Consider the following 23,722-nt stretch of genomic DNA (forward strand, 5'->3'; position numbering starts at 1 on the left):
AGAGTCACGTCACAGCAGAAGTCTGAGGAGGGGGATGAGAAACCTCTGGAGGGTTTTCAGCAGGACAGGGACAGAAACAGAGTGCTGCTGAGCACATCAACCTTCTGGCATGTGAGGGCGGTGGCTTCCCCAGAGGTTCTAAGGAGGCAGCAGGAATGCTCAGAGCCTCGGAGTCACCCCTGACTCCTTTCTCGCTCACTCCATTACCCAATCCATCAAAAAAGACCAGTTCTACCTTCAAAAATATATTCAGGAACAAATTACTTTCATCATTACTCTTACTACTCTAATCTAAGCCATATTCTTCTCTCATCTGGATGACTATTTAATATAATAGCCTGTTAACCCATCTCCTTGTCCTTGTCCTCAATAACCTGCTCCTCATATAGCAGCCAAAGTGATTCTTAAAAAAATATGTTCGATCTTGCCACTATTCAAAACCCTCCAATGGTCTCTCATTTTGTTAGAAGGTGAAATCTTCACACTACAAGGCCCCTGTGAGCCCTACATCACTCGGCCCCAGCAGCTCTTGCTCCACCCTCCACTGCTCTTCAGCTCACCTACTCTGCTGTGGGCCTTCAGACAATCCTAGTCCTCTGCCTTCAATTCACCCTAACTGACACCCGCTAGAAAGAGGAGGGCTACTCTGCCAAACCCTACCCAAACTGCAGTTCTGTAAGCAGAATGATGGCTTTGTTGTTTTAAATGAAGAGACTACAACCTTTAGGTCAAATCCAATCTGCCACATGCCTTTGAAAATAAAATCTTATTGGTACACAATCTTATTGGCACTTCTTCATTTAAGCACTGTCTAGCTGCTTTTGCACTACAACAATAGAGCTGAATCACAGTGAAAAAGATTGCACGGCCCACAACACTCAGCTATTTACTATCTGGCCCTTTGCGTGGGGAAAAAAAAACTGCAAGTCTATGTTTTAAGTCATTTAAGTAACACTGAGATGGTTTGGTACGCAGCTATAGATACCCAGAACACTTCCTTACTTCCTGTAAGTCTCCATATAACTACCTTAAAGAGGCCTTAATTTTTCTTTCCATAAAAAAATAGTATTTTCATCCCATAAATGCCATTAAAATGTCACTTCTCCTCTAAAAAGCTTTTACTGAATGAAGTAGTTAAAGCCTTGCACCACAGTATATATATGTACACTGCATATGTATGACACACATCAGTCGTTTTTCTAATTTTGTTTCATCTCTGGACTGAAAAACTACTCAAGGACTGGTAATAGCTCTAACCATTCAAGAGTACCACACATGGAACAATGTAGTATTTGGGCCATAATAAATGGTGACCGATAAAGGTAAAAAGCAAAAACTGTGAAGCTCAACATAAATATCTCAGTGAAAATGTTTTTAATATTTCACATCACTGAACATGAGAATTGGAAACAGCTATAGTAGCTTTAATCATTATTATATATGTATGTTGACAAAAATTAAATTACTGTGTATATTTGGGCAGAATAAGATACAGATTTAGATAAAACACATGAATATCTGGATTTGTTGGGGGGAAATTTTGCTTATTCCTAATCTTGGAAAAAAAGGCCACGGCAGGATATTTTCATAATTAGGCCTTTAGAATCAGGTTGCTTTCATTATAACAAGTCAATGAGATCCTCTACTGATTATGAATGAAAATTCATCTGACACATTTACTAGAGTCAATAAAGGTTACAGGAAGGATGATCTGAATCAGTCTTGCCTCAGGCTAAGCTCAAACCTGCACAGCATAGTGCATGGCATACATAAGTATCTTTTAAATGAATGAATAAATCAACGAACAAGAAAACAATCAGAAACAACAGCTCAGGGTACAAGATCAGATTTAGTTCACCTCTTCATTCAGTCCATGGTTCTCTTTATACATCAAGTAGGCAATACAGAAACACAGTGACCTCCAAAGTCAACATAAAGACTTAATTTAATTGTCAGGCTTTCCTGACATCATAAACCATTAAATGCAAGCTCAAACTGTTTTTGAAGAGCTGCCAAATATTCCCTTAAGGGTCTGTGGCTTTCTTTAGCATGCATTCAAACATTTACAGGAAAATCTTTCCAAAAGTTGTGCCCAAAGTGAAGAATGACTTTCTATGCTACAGATAACAGAGATTAAGAACTCTTAAACTCTCTTACAAATAAAAAAAAGTAAGAATTATATTTCTAATCTTGGAACCATAGTTGGAAAATGCTATTGCTTTTTCATTTTTAAAAGTGAGAATCGTATGAATTGTTTATTTTTCATAATTCTAAGCTATAAATCAAGATTTGCTCACCATGACAATCAATATCTTTTATCCTCTAATACTGATGTTTACTAACAATATCCTTTCCCCACCCAAGTCTCACAACTAAGAAACTTAACCAGATTGTCACTGGCTAGACTACTCGAGCCACAGTAGGCTCACAATGCTGTGTACCTTTCCTGGTTTGAGAGACCAAATATCCTTATTATCTCTCTGGACTCTTTTAGTCAGTGTGGCTAGAACTATAACAGTTTTTTCCCCCATTTTCTACGGTTCTATTAATCCCATTCCTTTTCTCTTATACTACAAATAAAAGCTATTCAGAAAACTCTTAATGAGTCAGTTTTCCGTTCCTTCTTTCCTTCTCTTTCCCTTCTTCATTTAATAAACATTTACTTTATGTCATATATTGCATTAGACCTTGATAACTCAGAAGACAAATATGAAAATAATTCTTTACTTCTGGGAGCTTACATTCTAATAGGAAAGAGAGACATATAAACCAACAATTACAAAATAATGTGATCCCTATTGCTACAGAGTGTATTCAATGTGTTTCAGGAACAGAGAAGACAGAGCACTTAACTATTCTGCTTAAGAGAGAGTTTTGCAGTGGAGGTGATACCTGATCAAAGATGGGGAAGTGAAGTTCTGTAAGTGAGCATATAGTCCTTCATTTAATTTAATGGTCTGAACCTCAACTATGTGCAAAGCTAAGGATACGGTGGTCTAGTCGCTAAGTAGTGTTTGACTCTTTGCAACCCCATGGACTGTAGACCGCCAGGCTCCTCTCCCATTGAATTTTCCAGGCAAGAATACTGGAGAGGGTTGCGTTTCCTTCTCCAAGGGATCTCCCAGATCCAGGGATCAAACCTGCATTTCCTGCTAAGCAGGCGAATTCTTTAACTCTGAGCCACCTATCACAATGAATAAGTGTGTGTTCCTGTCCTAGTGGTTCTTACTTTATAGCAGGAGACAAGGAGTAGGACAACCAGCTATACAGTTAATTAATTGTAACTGTAATGGTGCTATAAAAAGGTATAAGATGCCAAGAGAACTTAAGGGGACCTGGCTAAATGTTGGAAGGGTGGTGGAAGGTGGTGGTCAAGGATGGCTTCTCTGAGGAAATCATGTTTAAATATCTGAGGGACTTCCCTGGTGGTCCAGTGGCTAAGACTCTGCACTCCCAATGCAGGGGGCCTGGGTTCAATCCCTGGTCAAGAAATTAGATCCCATATGCTGCAACTAAGATCCAGTGCAGCCAAATAAATAAAGCAAAATAAATAAATAAATAAAATAAAATGAAATCTGAAATGTCAATATGAAGAATTCACTAGAGGAAGAAGTAGAAGAGCCTTCCAGAGAGGAAGGAAAGCAGAAACAGAAGCTGTAGTATGGAGAAGGAAAAAGACAGGCAGCAGGGGGCCAGTTACAACGTATCCTTTACTCTTTACTCATCATTCCACTCCACTCTTCTTTGGGATCAAAGTAAACAGTAAACTGAGCTTTATAAAGAGCTATATAATAGTTATTACTCTTCAATTATCTCAAAATTTATATATCAGATGTTTTATTTACAGGACATATACACAAAATGGAATCTTTATATTTCACAGAACATGCTTAAAAAGGTATTGACCACATTTTCTTCCTAACCATTCCTAGGTTCACTACATTCTTAAGGATAAGCTCTATCTACTAGAACATTACATAGACAGTCAGTCACAAACACTAATACACAGATTTCATTCAGTTCAGTTCAGTCGCTCAGTTGTGTCCGCAACTCTGTGACCCCATGAATCACAGAACGCCAGGCCTCGCTATCCATTTCATTAGGAGATGTGAAATGGAGGGGTGAGGGGGCGGGGAACTTCAGCTCCATTTGCATTGCTTTGTTTCATTTAAGAGGAAAGGTATGGATCTGAAGCAAATTTGTTAAATGTTGACATCTGTTATTTCTGGGTGGTGGGTATATGATTGTTTTGCTCTCTCTGTTTTATGATATTTCCATTTTTTTCCCCCACAAAAATCTGTGAATCCACAACCAAAAGAGATATAAAAGCAATTAATTCAGAAAATTTCAAATGTCACATACCTATTTTCTGTTACATATGCACTGCACTCATATACATGGATTTTTTTTGTTCGTTTGTTTAACAAATTTCATTGCTTTTGGGGACTTAATTTGTAGGAAATTAATGATTCTTATTCAAAGCTCCACTTTGTTAGCAGAATGAGTGATATTATAGAAGGCAGTAACTTACTGGAGTGGGGGTTTACTAAAGCTAAGAACAAAGCTTTCTACCTTTAGGTGGGAATAAATTATAGCTTCATACAAATACACTTACTAATAAATCAAAGAGGAAATTAAGGGCAGTAAATCTATGACCCAAATGCAGACTAGTTTAATGGAATGCATTACAGAGATTTTCAAGGAGTACTAGCAAATCCTTTTAGATCTGCGGCAATAAACAAAACGCTGTATTGTGTTTAAGCATCGAAACACAAGCCTACGAGTCTATTCTTCAGAGGGAAATGTTTCCTATTTACATAAAATAACTCAGAGACAAGAGGTAAAGAAAATATTAAAGACAGTCAAGGAAGCAGACAATTGCTTTAAAGATAAACGCTGCTGCTGCTAAGTCGCTTCAGTCGTGTCCGACTCTGTGTGACCCCATAGCCGGCAGCCCACCAGCCTCCCCCATCCCTGGGATTCTCCAGGCAAGAACACTGGAGTGGGTTGCCTAGCCTAGTTGCATTTTCTAGTTGCATTTTCTTCTCCAATGCATGAAAGTGAAAAGTGAAAGTGAAGCTGCTCAGTCGTGTCCAACTCTTCGCAATCCCATGGTCTGTAGCCTACCAGGCTCCTCCGTCCATGGGATTTTCCAGGCAAGAGTACTGGAGTGGGTTGCCATTTCCTTCTCCAAAAGATAAATGCTAGACAGAGGCAAAGGTTAACACAGATATATTACTATTAAGACACCCAAATGATTAATAAAACACATCAAGTGTGGCATTTTGTTCAAAATGATTGTGGATTCAGATGATAATAAGAATCTAGTTTTGGACACCATTCTGACTTCTCACAGAATAATTTATAAATACTTTGAAACATATTACTAATTTAAGAAGATTCGTGTTATGTTCTATTTACATTCTCATCCATTTTTCCATTGTTTCATTTAGGTACTCTTATATCATTAATATATTTCCATTAATTTTCTGGCATAAGCAGCTGATAATTTATTTTTTGTTACTGATGTTTGCTGACTATTTTAGTCAGAAGCTTGTCTGCACTTCTTCAAGTCTCATAAGTATGACTAACAGTTGTATTCTACTTAATATGTACAGTGCTATCTTCACCAAAGATGAGGCTAGGCCCTACAGTATTAACTTCTAGCAAAGTGACATCTCCTGTTACTCTGGAATAGGGCAACAGTTTAGAGAAGTAACTATACCATGCTCTGGAAAGAATCAAAGTCGAAGTACCATGTACCTTAGTCATCTGTCCTTAGAAAAGGTACCATGATATTCCCTTCTTGGAGTAACATCAGACTGGAATGGGTTTACTGTGATATAGAAATATATCACTGAGAGCAGGTGAAAACCAAGTTATTAAAAATATATAGTTTTCCTTTGGGGGAAGCAGCATGCAGAGTAAAAATAATCTGGATTTAATCTCTGAGACTCCCTGTACAACTTTGGGCAACAATCTCTGCAAAATACGAATAATCCTCCTCACTGGGCACATGTAAGCAAGTGTGTGAAAGTAACACATAAGGGACCTAACAGATACCCACCAAATATTTTCTTCCCTTACAGTACCACATCATAATGGGATCTTTTGGTTCCACCTTTAAAATACTCAAAAAGAACCACATCTATGTGTCTTAGTCCACCTTTAATCATTTTTGTGCCTATGGTGCCTGATCTCTGATTTGCTCACTTTGGGGCCCCCTGATTTTTATAATTGCAGAGTTCATGGAAGTACAAAATATTTTCCAGACTTCTAGGAAGAACTGTTCCTAACTGACCTGAAAATTATGACCGACTAAATTTTTAAGAACCTCTAATGGGACTTACAATCACCACTGGTAACTCATTACATTATTTTACATTCCTTATAAACAAATTCCTACTAATGTCTAAATGAGACACTTAAGTTCCTTTCCTACCTTACTTTGTGAACATGATAAATTACAGACCCATCATATAACATTCCTGGAAATATAAAAACTGTAATCATGCACCTTCCATCAGGCTCCTCTCCAGGAAACAAACTACTATCACTGTTATCAAAGCATCTATGTATTAATTAATGCAAATTCACCACATAGCTTAATGGCAGGAAAAGAAAATGGGCTGCTGAAGGTCTGTTGTATGTACTAATTAGCTGTGGGGATCATAGGCAAGTTACTTAACTTCTCTGAGCTTCATTTTCCACATCTGTAAAATGAGGATAATACCATTAAAAAAATTTTTTTTATTTAAAGGGCTAAATTAAATGAAATAACATATACATTCAAAATATAGTGACAACTGTCATATTAATAAAATAAAAAGAAGGCTTAAGAGGAGAAAAAACCCACATACCATGTTTACTGCATCTTGATCAAAAGGATTCCATTCTATATTCTGAGGATAGTGGGCCAGAACTTTGGATTTGAATGTTCTTCTCAAAGGACTCTGGTCAAAATTTTCACCTACAACAGATAATTAATAATTAGTTAATATCTAGAATTTTTTCAAAAGCATGTCATAATTTTATTTTTATTTTGTAGATACGCTGAGTGATAATGTTGAAATCTGATTCAATTTCTACCTCTAATAGTCTGGCTTGTAAATTTTTCCATGGACAACTAAAAAGGAACTTTTAATAAGAGATGTGCATTTAAAACTTCAGAATACAAATTTTAAAATCCTGGCTAGACAGCTGATACTAAAAATCAAGATATGCTAAAATAATCCTTGCTGTGACCTAATTACTGTCCTCATTTCAACACATGATGGCAAAAAAACAAAAAAAAAACCAAAAAAATCCTATTTGGAAACATTTAACTCACTAAAGAAACATCTCAAAAGAAACTAATTGTAATTAAGATTCTGAAATTTTGTATATAGATAAACTTAACGGTGCAGTGCCCAAAGGAGGTAAGTTTGCTTGAGTTTCCACAAAATCCTCTGATAAATGTGACTGCTTCTCCATGCTTTTACAAGAATTAATAGAATCAGAAACATCATTACTGAGCTATCTGGTTTAGTAAACAGGACACATTAAAGAACACTAACCTCTAAAAAGAAGCTATTCTAAGCCAAATTCATCACATGTTAAAATCCTAAAAAGGTAAAAGGCTACGCCTTCATCATTACATATAACAAAATTCAGAAAAGCTGTCAGCTCAGTTCTTTAAAGTCCTTAACCAAATTAACTTCCATGAGACCTGCTACCTCCAAATGCCTTAGTTTCATAAAATATTTTAATATGGATGGATTTTAAATTCTGTGTCAAAAAGTTGAGATTAAGGAATTAGAAAGACCTTGGGAGCAATACCATCTGTCTCCTGTGTTTTTTCTACTTTTTAGGTTCTAATTACAAAACACAAGCTGATATATCCAAAGATAAATGCTATTTACAAGTATTTGTACAAGCAAAAATATCATAAAGCAATTCATGAGTCACATGTGGACACCTAGTTAGATTCAGTTTCCATCTCTGGTAAAAATCTAAATGATGTATACTAAAACACCTTTCAGTGTGAAACTTAACAGATCTCAGATGGAGGGAAAAGTCACACTTTAAAATTTTGTTGGAGAATGCAATATAAAACACACAGGAGTGTTTTTGAATAAAGGCACATAATTTAAACAGATCTGCTGCAACAACTAACCTATTACTTCTAATTTAGGCCCTTGGCTAACAATCTTTTTCCTTTGGATTTCTTTTAGTTATTTAGGCAAGCACTCCATCTCTCTTTCTACCTCATATTTTCATCTTCTAAGTGATAGAGTAAAGAGCTTTCACTTCTAGAAGAGAAACTGTCAAAGGTGTCCCCAGTGAAAGTTTATCAATTGCTGCACCATGCTTCTAGGGTATGTGAACATGGGAGAAGTCCGTGGAAAATGTGAAACCATTCAAGAGTTACTATGTCCAAAGAAATGAGTCAGGGTTCATGGTTGATTTCAGAAAGAGTAAACGGTATCTTTAAGGTGGCACTAAATTCTTAGGCAAACACTAAGAATTTTTAGATTATTTACTTCTTCATTAAAAAAGGTTACATTTCACTTCAGTTTAAGTCAGAGAAAAAGCAAAACTAAAATTCTCTCCTGGTTCTAAGGTTTATGCTGCTGACTGTGCCAGTGACATAGCAAAAGGATAATCTCACCTTAGATAATACCTAGCCATCAAGAAACCCTCTCCTTTACCTGCCCTCAAATACCAAAAATGTTTATTTTATCATTCACAAATGTAAATAAAAGATGAAATACCGCAGGGGCAGAAGAAACAGCATATAATGAGGATATAAATCCTTGCAACACTTACCTTTTAATGAATTCCTGCCTGAGTTTGGTTAAAATAGTAACTTTATCTTCATTCATATATCAAGTTATTAATGTGACAGGAAATAAGTCAGAAAAACTCATGACACTGCTATTTTCAATATAATTGTCCTGTTAACTAAGGAACACCACACCCTCGAGGAACAATGAATCAACCAGAAGAGAGAGAAAGAAAACCACCTGGAGACAAAAAGAATTTCACAAAAACAAAACCCCAGGAAACAGAAACACAAATCTAACAAAAGAAAAACAGCCGCCACCGCCACCAGCACCACCAGCACCAGCACCACTTATTAGACTGCTCTAAAAGCGGGGAAGATCATTGCTATACATACAGCTGTCTTGGCAAATATTATTTTGAAGAAAAGCTGACTGGAAATTCTGATAACACTGTCAGGGATTTAGAAGTGAGTAAATGCAGGTATTCCTACTAATATCAGTCAAAGAAAAGAATCGTGGAGATGACTTTTGGAGATGTGAGACAGAGGAACAACCTAACTTTTGCATTTTGAACCCATAAACCTCTAACTTAGAATTTACTGTTAGGACTTAGCAGGAAAAATGAACCAGTCTAAGAATCTGGATTCCCAGGAAATGGAAATTACATAAGGATGCTTTAATTAACCTAAAATCCACCTTTCAAACACTATCCTGAAATAAACAAGGAATATAAGTTTGTGCAATTATTAATATCCCCGCAAAAACTACAAGTAGACTTAATTTCAAGTAATATTGTCATATAACCTCCTACTAAACTTAAACTACAATTGAGCCTTTCCTCCTAAGAAAATAGAACATATCTGCCAAGAGAGCTTAAAGACTAATGAATTAATTTCTTCAAGGCTTGAAGCAAATGAGATCTTTAAAAAAATTAAGATGTAAATAAGAGAACAGAAATACAAAATAACACTTTTTTTTGCCTAAGCAAAACTGAATAATGAAACAATTATGATGGGCTTGGGGTGAATTAAAATAATAACTTCTAATACCTCAACTTTTTATTTTTACCTGAAGTCGTATTTGCAGCATCTTGGCTCTTGCCATGACGATCTGCTTCTAGCCATTGGTACAAAACTACATAATGTAATAGAAACAAAAAAGTTTTTATGAACAAAGAAACACAAACAAAAAAGCAATAATGACTTTGAAGAATGGAAAATAAGAATTAAAAAAATTAAACAAAAGCAATTAAACATGAGGCATTAACATCAACAGAACACAACACCAACAGTATGTAGCTTATAGGCTATTAGTGATAAAGCAAAGAGAATAAGTAATTGCATTTTAATGTAATAAGTGAAATGCCATTTAAACATCTGTAACAGTTATTCGTATGGGAAAAGGTACATGTTCTTTTCTTTAATGCTAATTTAAAAAGAAGTATCAGGAGAAAGCTAATGTTTCTACAGCCAGATACAATAAAATATGATAGTAAGACTAAATGATGAACTATGGAAATTGCATCCCAATTTCTGTAAACCTATCAGATTGGCTGAAGTTGAAGAAACTGACTATACCAAAATCTGACAAGTATGCAAAGAGACAGAACTCTCATAAACTGCTGGCAGTAATGCAAAAAGGTACAACCCCTTAGGAAAGACAGTTTGGCAGTTTTTACAAGGCTAAACATAGTCCATGTGATCCTACAACCCCTGTCTAACCAGTAGAAAAAAGTAAGACAAATTCCAAGAGGAGCAACCTATAATACACCTGGATGAATACTTGTCAAAACTGTCAAGGTCATCAAAAACAAGTAAGGTCTCAGAAACTATCACAGCTGAGAGGAGCCTAAGGAGAGAAGACAGGTGTAATGTGGTATATTGGATGGGCTCCTCCAACAGAGAAAGGACATTAAGTAAACACCAGGGAATCTGAATAAAGTATAGATTTTAGTTAACAATAATATTGATTCATTAATTGCAACACAGGTATGGCACCACCCTAGGATGTAAATGATACGGAAAACTATGTGCATGGATGGAGGGGGGTGTGTGGGAACTCTGCATTATCTTCTCAATTTTTCTGTAAATGTAAAACTGTTTCTAAAAATCAAGTCTGCTTTAAAAAATTTTAAAAACAAGTCTTTAAAATTTTTAAAAATTGTAAAGTTTAAATTTTAAAAAATTAAAAAAATTTAAAAATGATTTAATGTAAGGACAAAAACATATATTGCATCCAATCTTTTAATTATTATATCTTTGTAAATTACCATGCAAACACAAGCTGAAGTTTGCTCAGTAGAGATTCCATTAGTCAACTATATCCTCTTAGGTACTTTATCTAAGAAATATCAACTCTTGGGGAAAAGTTTTACTACAATGAGGACACAGGCTACTAAAATATTCACACCTGTGGATGAAGGGGGGAATGTACAGTAGAGCTCTGTGACTTGGAAGCTTTGAAGAGTGTTCAAGCTTCCGTATTTTATGGGTTACCCAGATGTCTACAGTTTTTAGACATCTTTAAAAAGATGTCAGAGTGTTTCCTTTAAAGAGCCAAATAATGATAATCATGGGTCCAAATCTTCCCATCCACATATCAAAGGCTGAAATGATCCCAAGAGAGTAGCACAGGCTAAGCTGCTACTTTGGGGGGCTATTTACCCACAGATATTGTGACAGTTCCAGATTCCAGACAAGGTTTGCAGAAACTTTCTATGCCTTCCCTCCACGAAATAAAACAAAAACAGGACTGGGAAAGGTGCCTGTGGAGCTTCTGAACCGAAGGAATAAAGGAGCTGATTCATTAAAAATGGCTGAAAGCAAAAGTGAAAGTCCATTGCTCAGTCGTGTCCAACTCTTCACAACTCCACGGACTATATAGTCCACGAAATTCTCCAGGCCAGAATACTCGAGTGGGTAGCCTTTCCCTTCTCCAGGGGATCTTCCCAACCCAGGGATCAAACCGAGGTCTCCCGCATTGCAGGTGGATTCTTTACCAGCTGAGCCACAAGGGAAGCTCATAAATGGCTGAAGGTACTCTGAAATCACGACGGAAGTTATTTGGATCTTTAGGGATAGTCAGAACTGTGAATTGACATCCATCCACTATCAGGGATAGATGACCCAAAGTAGACCTCTGAAGAGCCCCTACACATATACCCAGCATGCAAAGCCCTCAGCTGAAGGTGTACCAGTGGGGACACAAGTCAGTGCACTCCTTCACTTCTCTGGGATTCCAGGGAGGCAATATTGTTATAACTGGGACCAACATGAAAGAACTGGAGAAGCAGATCTTACTCACTAAATACACACTATGGCATTTCCTCTTTCTGAGTCACAAGATTAACAACTACAAGCAGTGGTCACAGGACTGGAAAAAGTCAGTTTTCATTCCAATCCCAAAGAAAGGCAATGACAAAGAATGCTAAAAATACCACACAATTGCACTCATCTCACACGCTAGTAAAGTAATGCTCAAAATTCTCCAAGCCAGGCTTCAGCAATACGTGAACTGTGAACTTCCAGATGTTCAAGCTGGTTTTAGAAAAGGCAGAGGAACCAGAGATCAAATTGCCAACATCTGCTGGATCATCGAAACAGCAAGAGAGTTCCAGAAAAACATCTATTTCTGCTTTATTGACTACGCCAAAGTCTTTGACTGTGTGGATCACAACAAACTGTGGAAAATTCTGAGAGAGATGGGAATACCTGACCACCTGACCTGCCTCTTGAGAAACCTGTATGCAGGTCAGGAAGCAACAGTTAGAACTGGACATGGAACAACAGACTGGTTCCAAATAGGAAAAGGAGTACGTCAAGACTGTATATTGTCACCCTGCTAATTTAACTTATATGCAGAATACATCACGAGAAACGCTGGGCTGGAGGAAGCACAAGCTGGAATCAAGATTGCTGGGGGAAATATCAATAACCTCAGATATGCAGATGACACTATCCTCATGGCAGAAAGTGAAGAGGAACTAAAAAGCCTCTTGATGAAAGTGAAAGAGGAGAGTGAAAAAGTTGGCTTAAAGCTCAACATTCAGAAAACTAAGATCATGGCATCCGGTCCCATCACTTCATGGGAAATAGATGGGGAAACAGTGGAAACTTGTCAGACTTTATTTTTCTGGGCTCCAAAATCACTGCAGATGGTGACTGCAGCCATGAAATTGAGAGACGCTTACTCCTTGGAAGGAAAGTTATGATCAACCTAGACAGCATATTAAAAAGCAGAGATATTACTTTGCCAACAAAGGTCTATCTAGTCAAGGCTATGGTTTTTCCTGTGGTCATGTATGGATGTGAGAGTTGGACTGTGAAGAAAGCTGAGCACCGAAAAATTGATGCTTTTGAACTGTGGTGTTGGAGAAGACTCATGAGAGTCCCTTGGACTGCGAGGAGATCCAACTAGTCCATCCGAAAGGAAATCAATCCTGGGTGTTCATTGGAAGGACTGATGTTGAAGCTGAAGCTCCAATACTTTGGCCACCTGATGCGAAGAGCTGACTCATTGGAAAAGACCCTGATGCTGGGAGGGATTGGGGGCAGGAGGAGAAGGGGACGACAGAGGATGAGATGGCTGGATGGCATCACCGACTCGATGGACATGAGTTTGAGTAAACTCCGGGAGTTGGTGATGGACAGGGAGGCCTGGCGTGCTGCGATTCATGGGGTTGCAAAGAGTCGGACATGACTGAGAGACTGAACGGAACTGAACTGAGTAGCAGAGTAGAATAGTATTGGACTACTCCAAGCAGCACAAAAATCTCCCCGTTTGGAAAAGCGAGCATGAACTTTACTACTGATACTGAATATCCTTCTTATAAAAATGAGACACAAAGCAGGGAAACTAATCCATTCAACAGTCTGACAATTCTGCCCAGCTCTCATCTAAAGCCTAAATCTGCCCTGATAAAGGTAGAAATTCTTGGCTGTGTTCAGAGTATCGATGCCATTATATTTACCAATAGTCCCAATTATTTCATATAGCTGTTGTTTCTGGTTTCATTGGCCAAAAATAAAAAAATACGAAAGTTATTTCAGATCATTTTATTCTGACCAGTTATACAGAAAATGGTACATAAGCAAAATTAATGTTAATAGATTTGAGGTTCAATTATTTTATCACTACCTCCAGATCAACAAAATCCAATTAACAATGGTCTAAATAATTGAGAGAACTTCCAGTGAAATGAGTGCATCTACTTCTTGCAAAGCTATAATGAGAATCACCATTAGACCAAATTTGGATTTCAGTCTACTTTATAGCATACATATTTAAAAAGATAATGTAAAACTACAAAAGAAATGTGACTAATATTTCACTTAACATACAAAAATGTATACAGGCAGGTACAGAAGGACTGAGCTCTAAACATTTCTTAAACTCTCAGAGTTTCTGAAATATGGCATATTACAAAGAGTCTGAGCCTCCTTTCACTTTACAGATGACGTGAGAATATCAATAACATACCTCTTTCCCCTGTGGTTGGGACCATAAGATCTGATCTTCTGGAAGCTCTACGTTTCCTTTCAACTGGCAAAAGGGAGTAGGGACACTGCCCCTGCTCCAAGCTACTGGTGAGGATTTCTCTAGTCTGTGCATGACATTGTAAGCAGAGAGAGATCTGTGAATCTCAGAGCTATTTCTCAGGCTGAGTGTCCCTGTTATATATTTCTTCACTCATTTCCTCTCTGAACCTTCTCACTTCTAGGGCCCCAATGAATTCCCTCCCTCATTATCCATTTCCACCACAGCCTATTTCTGAGCAGTGTATTTCTCTACAAAACAAGGCCAAGGCTCCCAATACTTCCCTATGTGCCTGAAGGATATCACTGAAGTCTAGATGTTTTAAAGAAAGTTTGTTGATCGGAACAATGAAAACAGAAGGGAAGTTGAAACAGGTAATCTCTTCTGCCCTGTTTTTTTTCATTTTATTCCTTTTCTCTCTAAAGGAAAGTTAAAACACACACACATGTGGACAGAATACTCACAATCAGTAAATCTTCCTCAGTATGATAACAAAGGTGACAGAAGGAAATGGAGACACTATGGATTCTACCTATGATGAAACCCATGCTGAGGCAAAGAAAAAGGGATGATGTGATGGTGACAACTCCTCCTTCCCATGTCTCCCCCCACAGGTCTCCAAATGTTTGTCTCCGAAGACCCAACCTGAATTGGCATAAGCAGGAGCTGGGAAGGGGAACACCAGGGCAGCAGTGGGACTTCCGTGGTGGCTCAGACAGTAAAGCGTCTGCCTACAATGCGGGAGACCCGGGTTCAATCCCTGGGTTGGGAAGATCAGCTGGAGAAGGAAATGGCAACCCACTCCAGTATTCTTGCCTGGAAAATCCCATGGATGGAGGAACCTGGTGGGCTACAGTCCATGGGGTCGCAAAGAGTCTGACACGACTGAGCAACTTCACTTTCACTTTCATAGGGAAAGCAAAGCAGGCGTGGGTGAGGAGGAGAGGGCACCATCAGGGTGATAAATAAAATAAGGGGGCACTTCTGTGACATTCATAGAAAGACATTTGCTACACATGTGCTGTCTCTACACCAAAGTAAGCTGTCCTCTTCAAAGCAGGTCCCCCAGGAGGCTGCATATATTCAATATTCATTCTGATGATCCCACAACTAAACACCTCTGAACAGGTGATGTATAAGTAGAGACCTTATGAAGTAGTAACCATCACACAATTAACACTCAGAGCTTACCAGAGGCAGGTGTTATTCTAAGTGCTCTACATATATCAACCCATTTTATCATCATAATTACTATATGAAGTAGATCCTATTATCATTCTCATTTTACTGATGTAGAAACTGGGGCACAAAAAGGTTAAATAACTTGCTCAGGTCAGATAACAAGGAAATTCAAACCTAAGCAGTCTGACTTCAGAGCCTGTGCTCTTAATTCTATGTACGAGGTCATCTCAGGAAAGAGTATTTCTGGCAAGGGAAATAGCAAGTGGACAATCCCAGCGGTACAAGTGAGCTTGTCCCAGCTGAGCTGCAGTAAGACCAGGACATAGATGCATCTAGTGAGGTGGTAGAAGATGAAGTCAGAGATACCCAAGAGTCAGATAAAACAGGTGAGGATTGTAAGCAATGGTGAGGATTTCTGATTTTATATTAAGTATCACGGGAAGTCCTTGGAGAAGGAAATGGCAACCTACTCTGGTATTCTTGCCTGAAGAATCCCACAGACAGAGAATCTGATAGGCTATATAGCCATAGGGTCACAGAGTTGGACATGACTGAAGCAACTTAGCATGCATTGTGGGAAATAACTGCAGTGTCTTCCACAGAGAAGCGACTTTGTTTTAAAAAGATCACCCTGGCAGCTGAGAGAACAGATTATAGTGGGCAAGAGTAGAAGAAAAGTGATCAGTTAGGACCTTCAGCAACAGTCCAGGTAAGAGATGATGGCAGTACAGATTAGAGAGACAGTTAAGTGCTAGGGTGGTGAGAAATGATAAGATTTTAAATATATCCTGAAGGCATAAAATAGATGATTTGCTGATGAATTAGATCTGAGAGAAAGAAGTAGTCAAGAAGGATATTGTGATACCATGAATTTTGGTCTAAGCACCTGGATTAACAGTGTAGCTACTTACTGAAAGAAGGAAGATGAGGTTTTGCTGGGGGGAGGATAGCGATCAGGGAGCTGGAATGAAGAATTCAGTTTTGGATATGGTAAGTCTGAGAAGCCTACTAGATAACCAAGAGACATTTCTGAATAAGCATTTAGATATATGAATTTAAATTCAAGGGAAAAGTTTAGAAACTCAGGGGTCTACATAAAAGAGACCATATTTAACATCACAGTGCTGGATAAGATCACCTAGGAAATGACTGCAAATGGAGACAGAGGCTGAGGTCAGAGCCCTAGGGCACTCAAGCAACATTAAGAGGCTGGGAAGAGGAAGAAGAACTGGCAGAAAGGTAAAAGAGAAAAAGCAGTCAGTAAAATAAGAGAAAACCAGAAGTATCATGGAAGCCAAGTTAAAGAAGGTTGTCAACAACAAGGAAGTCACTGTGACCTGGACAAAGAGATTTCTGCGGGGTGTGGGGGTGAAAACCTGCCTGGTGTGGTTCCAAGAAAGACTGCAAGAGAGAGGAAGTCAAGGAAGAGAGTATAATTAACGCTTCTCCAAATAGGAAAAGGAGTATGTCAAGGTTGTATATTGTCACCCTGCTTATTTAACTTATATGCAGAGTACATCATGAGAAACGCTGAGCTGGAGGAAGCACAAGCTAGAATCAAGATTGCCAGGGGAAATATCAGTAACCTCAGATATGCAAATGATACCACCCTTATGGGAGAAAGTGAAGAACTAAAGAGCCTCTTGATCAAAGTGAAAGAGGAGAGTGAAAAAGTTGGCTTAAAGCTCAACATTCAGAAAACTAAGATCAAGGCATCCGGTCCCATCACTTCATGGCAAATAGAAGGGGAAACAGTGGAAACAGTGTCAGATTTTATTTTTCTGGGCTCCAAAACCACTGCAGATGGTGACTGCAGCTATGAAATTAAAAGACGCTTGCTCCTTGGAAGGAAAGTAATGACCAACCTAGACAGTATATTAAAAAGCAGAGACATTACTTTGTCAACAAAGGTCCGTCTAGTCAAGGTTATTGTTTTTCCAGTAGTCGTGTATGGATGTGAGAGTTGGACTATAAAAAAAGCTGAGCACCGAAGAATTGATGCTTTTGAACTGTGGTGTTGGAGAAGACTCTTGAGAGTCCCTTGGACTACAAGGAGATCCAACCAGTCCATCCTAAAGGAGATTAGTCTCGGTGTTCATTGAAGGGACTGATGTTGAAGCTGAAACTCCAATACTCTGGCCACCTGATGTGGAGAGCTGACTCATTTGAAAAGACCCTGATGCCGGGAAAGATTGAGGGCAGGAGGAGAAGGGGACGACAGAGGATGAGATTGTTGGATGGCAGCACCGACACAATGGACATGGGTCTGGGTGGACTCCAGGAGTTGGTGATGGGACAGGGAGGCCTGGCGTGTTGTGGTTCATGGGGTCGCAAAGAGTCGGACACGACTGAGCGACTGAACTGAATTGAACTGAGGAGTTCTGTTGGAAAGATGATGAGTGATAATACTGGAGGAGAATGTGGGGTTGAAGGAAGGGTTTCAGATTTTGTTTTCTTAAAGACAGGAGAATGTTAACACATTCAAGCAACATTTCCCCTGTGCCTACGCTGTGTCTGGTTCCTCCACAAGGAACATACATAACAAAACACCTTTGAGTTCCTCTGCAAGAACTAAAGCCCCCACCTAGATAGAGAATGGTAATTTCAGGCTGAGCTCCAGAGTCCTGGAACACTGTCCTGTTACCTCACCACTAATCAATCAGAAGAACGTCTGCACACAATGAAAGACAACAAAGACTCTGAACCCTTTCCTGAGTAATTCTCCTTTTAAAAAATTTCATGATAAAGCAAAATCCCTGGAGCTGGTTTTTGGACACAAGCCTACTTGTGTCCAAAGTTGCTGGCCTCCTGAATGCAGCAACACTTCCATTCCTACCAGCACCTGTACTGGCTTTCAAGCATTGAGCAGCCAAACCTGAGTTTGATAACATTTATACAGGACACTAAATCCATAAGGGATTGCATCTTTTCTCCCTCTGGCACTCCTTGAAACAATCCCAAATCATTCTCACTGGATAAGCCATGCCAATTATCTTAGCATCAGGGAATAGCTATTACTGATCCTGAATTTATGACAGACAGCAGGTGCTCACCAACATCCCTATTCTCCTCTCCTTCCCAACATCCTTGCATCTGGGTGGGGGCCAAAAGACTAGCTCGTGCCAATGAAATGTGAGCAGAAGTGATGTGTATCACTTCCAGCCTGAGGCACACAATCTGTCTTTCTTCTGTGACTCACCAGCTAAATGCAAATGGAAATGGGGCTGTAAAGATGGATGGTCACACATGGAAGAAACCTGGGTCATTGAATGTCTCTGCAAATTAGAGCCTCTCTCCACCTTGGCCTACATTAGACTAAACGAATGAGAAGTAAGTTTATATTGTTTTGAGCCACTGACAGTCTGTGGTTGTTATTACAGTAGTTATCTATTTTTATGTTTCTGGATTAGCCCGAGTTTTAACTTGCATTAGTCTTGACCTTCTGACTCTAACATCAATCCCTGACTATATTCCACCTTCGCTTCCTTAGTAATGTTCTACATTGCCTGGTACTGTGTTCAAATACATGATGAGTATAGTTCTTCAAATACAGGATAGAATTAACCCATTTTCTGTGAATGCTCTTTATCTTTCATATACCAATCACTAAGCTACTAATCAAGACAAGAGGTATTAATTCATGATGGGCTTATTAGCCATTCTGAATCTAAAAACTCTAAATCAATTTGCAATCTTGCAGGTACAGGCTGCTGGTCACAAAGAAAATCAAGCAAAAGAAGGTAGAGCTGTCTCTGAAAATTCATAGGCCCTACTGAAGAATGTTCATCGATAAAGAAACCTGAATTCTGGTAATCCTAAAAGTTTATCTCGATTAAAAGCTTAATAAAGTACATCAACAGCAATCCAGTAAGTTTTTAATTTCTAAGAGACTCATAATACTGAAGTTTATTCACTGGGAATCAAAAGAGTACACAATACAGATATTTGCTTCAAACTCAACCAGAGGTATCCCAATTTAATCTTGGAGTTAGTGCAGGTATTAACCCTCCAAGGGCACCATTCCCAATAAGACTGCCCTGATTTCAGAGGTTCCCCAGGCCACCTGCACTGTTCACAGACTGGATATACATCTTGAAGTTCCCCAAAATCCCTCAGGTTAGGCAATTAATAACCAAAATCACTGCAGATGGTAACTCCAACCACGAAATTAAAAGATGCTTGCTCCTTGGAAGGAAAGCTATGACAAATTTAGGCAGCATATTAAAAAGCGGAGACATCACTTTGCCAACAAAGGTCTGTATAGTCAACGCTATGGTTTACCCAGCAGTCATGTACAAATGTGAGAGCTGGACTATAAAGAAGGCTGAGCATCAAAGAACTGATGCTTTCAAAGTGTAATACTAGAGAAGACTCTTAAAGAGTCCCTTGGACAGCAAGGAGATCAAACCAGTCAATCCTAAAGGAAATCAACCCTGAATATTCATTGGAAGGACTTATGCTGAAGCTGAAGCTCCAATACTTTGGCCACCTGATGCAAAGAGCCAACTCACTGGAAAAGATCCTGATGCCTTTAATCAAAGGCAAAAGGAGAAGAGGGTGGCAGAGGATCAGATACTTAGACAGTATCACTGACTCAGTGGAGATGAATTTGAGCAAACTCCAGAAGACAGTGAAGGATGGAGGAGCCTGGCGTGCTGCAGTCCATGGGGTCACAAAGGGTCAGATACAACTTAGCGACTGAACAGCAACTCACAGAAATCATGAAAGCACTACACTTATGATTATAGTTTTATTTTAAGGCATACAAATCAGAAGGACTAGACAAATGAAGATATACACAGATTGAGATCAGAGAAGAACTTTCATGCTCTCTCCTTGTGGAATCAGGGTGTGTCACACTCCTACTCCCAACAATGTGTTCATCAACCAGGAAGCCCCACTAAGCTCTGGTGTCTGAAGTTTTTATTAGCGCACCATTACATAAGCACGACTTGTTAAATCATAGCCATGTTACTGAAACTCAATCTCCAACCTCCTCCCCTCTGCTAGGTTGGTTCTGTGACCAAGCCCCACCTGAAGTTATCTAGAAGCCCATCAGTAGTTGCTTCATTAGGATAACACTCCTGTTACCAGGAAATCCTCAGGGTTCTGGAAGTTTTGCTCCAGGAACTTGGGACAAAGACCAGATAAATTATTATGAGGCACTGTGCCTCCTACCACCAAGCATAGAATATAACAGCATATTATTTACTTGTAAAAAATCTTAACAATGAAACCAGGTTCTATGGTCCTCTGCTAAAGATGAAATAACAAATCATTCTGATCGTAACCCATGCTTGTCATAATATCCCTTTTGCAATAAAATGATGAAAAAAGAAAGAAAAAAGAAAAAAAAAACTTTAAAAAGCCATTGAAATAGTATAAGTGATATCATGAAACTCTCTAAGAGGAAAGGGTCATAATTTTTAGGTTAATAATCAAATAAGTGTCAGGTGTTCACTAGTGTTTAGTAAATTATTTCTATTATTTTTATATAGAAGTGATTTTCAAATAATAGTTATACCCAAGAAAACAAGATTCTAGTTCTAGTAGCCTAGGGCAAATCAGAATTTCTTTGAACAAAAATATCCTCATACATAAAATACAGATTATTTTATTACTATAACAACACATCATTAGCAGGTAGTATTATTAGATATCTATCTGCTGTGAGAATCATTTTTTCCAAAAAAAAGCATGTCAATGTTACTATTCATGCTGCTTTTTATCATACAAAATAAAACGAATCTTCCTCTACTGCTAAAGAACTTATTCTCTGCTAAAGAGCCTATAAGAGAGCCACCCTTTGCCTTTAGGAACAAAAGAAAGTCACCCACTGTTAAAATATTTATAGCTGACAAGTAATACTACAGAGATAGAGTTGAGACATTCAAACTGAAGGTGTTCTACAGCATGACTCCAAGAAGCACTGTCTGTACAGAGCTCAAGCAGACCTTTCCCTCCATTTCCATTCAGTACTATGCTTACCTATACACACACAGTTAGTTTACACAGTAATAGCAATTAACTCTCACAGGAATACCACTTTACCTTCCCCCTACACTTTTCAAAAACAAAAAAATTCCTGCATAAGAAATCAACAATGTTCTCTGAAGGAGATATATAAATTATAAGACAGGGAAGGATACATTTGTTTTACTAACGCTACTGCCCCATGGTATATGAAATTGTTCTAACATCAGCAAAATCAGGCAAAATAAGTATCAGTAACAGGATTCACTGGGAAAGAGAATATTCCTACAAGAATCAAAGAGAAGAACTATCATTCCAACAATTACCTGAAGCTGCTGGCAGCCAGAATGTTCCACTGATGTGACCACCTCTGAGTCTCCCTGCATCGGTGTGCATTCACCAAAGGCCTTCCAGGCCTCCGCTAATATGCTGAGTGTGAACTAGAACACTCGGGCTTTAAAATGAACTAACTAAACTCTATGTTTTAAAATGGCATTGAGGTTGAGCACAGACCCAATGGTCCACATACACTAGGGGTGGGGTGGGGGTGGGGGTCAGAGGGAATGTGACCTATATGATGCCTAAGACTTTTCATTTCTACAAGGGACTGTGATTCCTAAAGCTACTATGTAGTATATTATGAAAGAAGAAAATCAACTTTGGCGGGGAAAAAGGTCCTTTCAATCACTTTCTGAAGTTTTCAAAATTAACATGAAACAAAACCTACCAAGAAGGATAAAAATGGGAGGGAGGAGAATTTTCCTCTTCTCTACAGAAAAAACAATCTCTTCCTTCCTCTCTCCACCATAAAAACACAGAAGAAAACCCTCAAGATGATCTCTAGCCCTGAGTTTCAATTCACAATTCTTACTTCTCACCAAGAATCTTCACTCATCTGTCTCAGTACCAGCAGCCTTAACTTCATTTTCAAAGCTAAACTCTCTCCCCTAAAGGTTTTCTGCTGTTAACAGTGCCATAATCCATGTTGTTTTCAAATATTACTATCTACTATTCATCTCTGAAGAGGGATGAATTTAACTCTAAGAATAATTCTATCAAAAAGGTATCACATTCACTACTTTTATTCTAGTACTTAGCACAAAGCTTGGATAGCTGACTGACTCACAAGTCATTCTAGATTTAGATTCTAGATTTCTCCCCCTTCCCTCATCTGGACCCCATCCCTTTCCTTCTATATTCAAACAGTCATTAAAATTTATAATTTATGTTTCCTTACTATCCCTCCCAATCAGCCTTTCCTTTCTACTTTCACTGCCACTTTGTTAATTCTGAATCTCAAGCTGGGCTCAGAATACTTATGGTTTCCAAAATTCTAGTCTCCCTGCCACACACTGTACACAATTCCCTTCTAATTCCTCCTCCTCCTCTCTCTCTTTCTCTCACTTACTCATTTACTCAACAAACATTTATAGAGCTCTACCAGCCAAGGCACTGTTCTAGCTTTGGAGATACAACAGCACACAGACTATATTTTCCAAAGATGGTCACAACAATATCTCCTATCCACATGCTCTTCTGACACTCCATCAGGAGGTGAGTCCATGTTCCCTGCTCTTAAAGCTGGAAGGACCTTAAGACTGCCTCAAACATACCAGAGGTGAGTCCATGTTCCCTGCTCTTAAAGCTGGAAGGACCTTAAGACTGCCTCAAACATACCAGAGAAATGAGGTTATGGCTTCTAAGGCTAAAGTCATAAAAAATGCCAGGCATTTCCACCGTATGCTCTTGGGACACATGCCCTTACAACACAGTCACATGCTGTGGGAAGGAGAGAAACTGAAGGCCCAGCCAACAGCGAGCTTGCCAGTCCTGGAAGTGAGCCACCTTCAAGTGTGTGCTCTGGCCCTGCCAGGCCACTCAGCTGATGCAGCATGGAGCACAGACAAGGTGGCATCACCACGGGCTGCCCAAATCGCAGACCCGTGAGTCAAGTAAATGACCATCATTTAAGCAGAGAGTTCTCTTTCTGGTTTGTTATGCAACAATAAATAACTGGAACAAACAGTGAACAAAAAGGCAAAAAAAAAATCATTGTCCTCATTGAGTTTATATTCTAGGAGGAGATAAACAAAAATAATAAATTTAAATTATACAGTATGTTGAAAGACAACAAGTGCAATGGAAAGGTAAAAGAGCAGAGTAAGAAGGGCAGCATAGAGCACCAGCTGCAATATTAAATGGGGAGGTCAGGTGGCTTCATTAAGATGATGATGTCTGGGCAGAGACTCAAGTCAAGATAAGTGAAT

General features: G+C 38.7%; 1 protein-coding gene across 7 annotated transcripts in view; it reads right to left on the reverse strand.

The window, feature by feature from the left end:
* Positions 1-23,722, reverse strand: part of DENND5B (DENN domain containing 5B) — a 206,919-nt gene that overhangs the window by 108,217 nt on the left and 74,980 nt on the right. For 5 of the 7 annotated variants that reach the window (XM_043880881.1, XM_043880883.1, XM_043880882.1 and 2 more), the window contains exons 2-3: positions 9,834-9,899; positions 6,861-6,970 (exon numbers count right to left, since the gene is read on the reverse strand). In XM_043880881.1, coding sequence (XP_043736816.1) covers positions 6,861-6,970; positions 9,834-9,899 — 176 coding nt within the window. The remainder of the gene's footprint in view (positions 1-6,860; positions 6,971-9,833; positions 9,900-23,722) is intronic. The other 2 variants (XM_043880884.1, XM_043880880.1) reach the window with 1 other exon arrangement.

Source organism: Cervus elaphus, chromosome 22, assembly GCF_910594005.1.
Source record: "Cervus elaphus chromosome 22, mCerEla1.1, whole genome shotgun sequence".
NCBI lineage: Eukaryota > Metazoa > Chordata > Mammalia > Artiodactyla > Cervidae > Cervus > Cervus elaphus.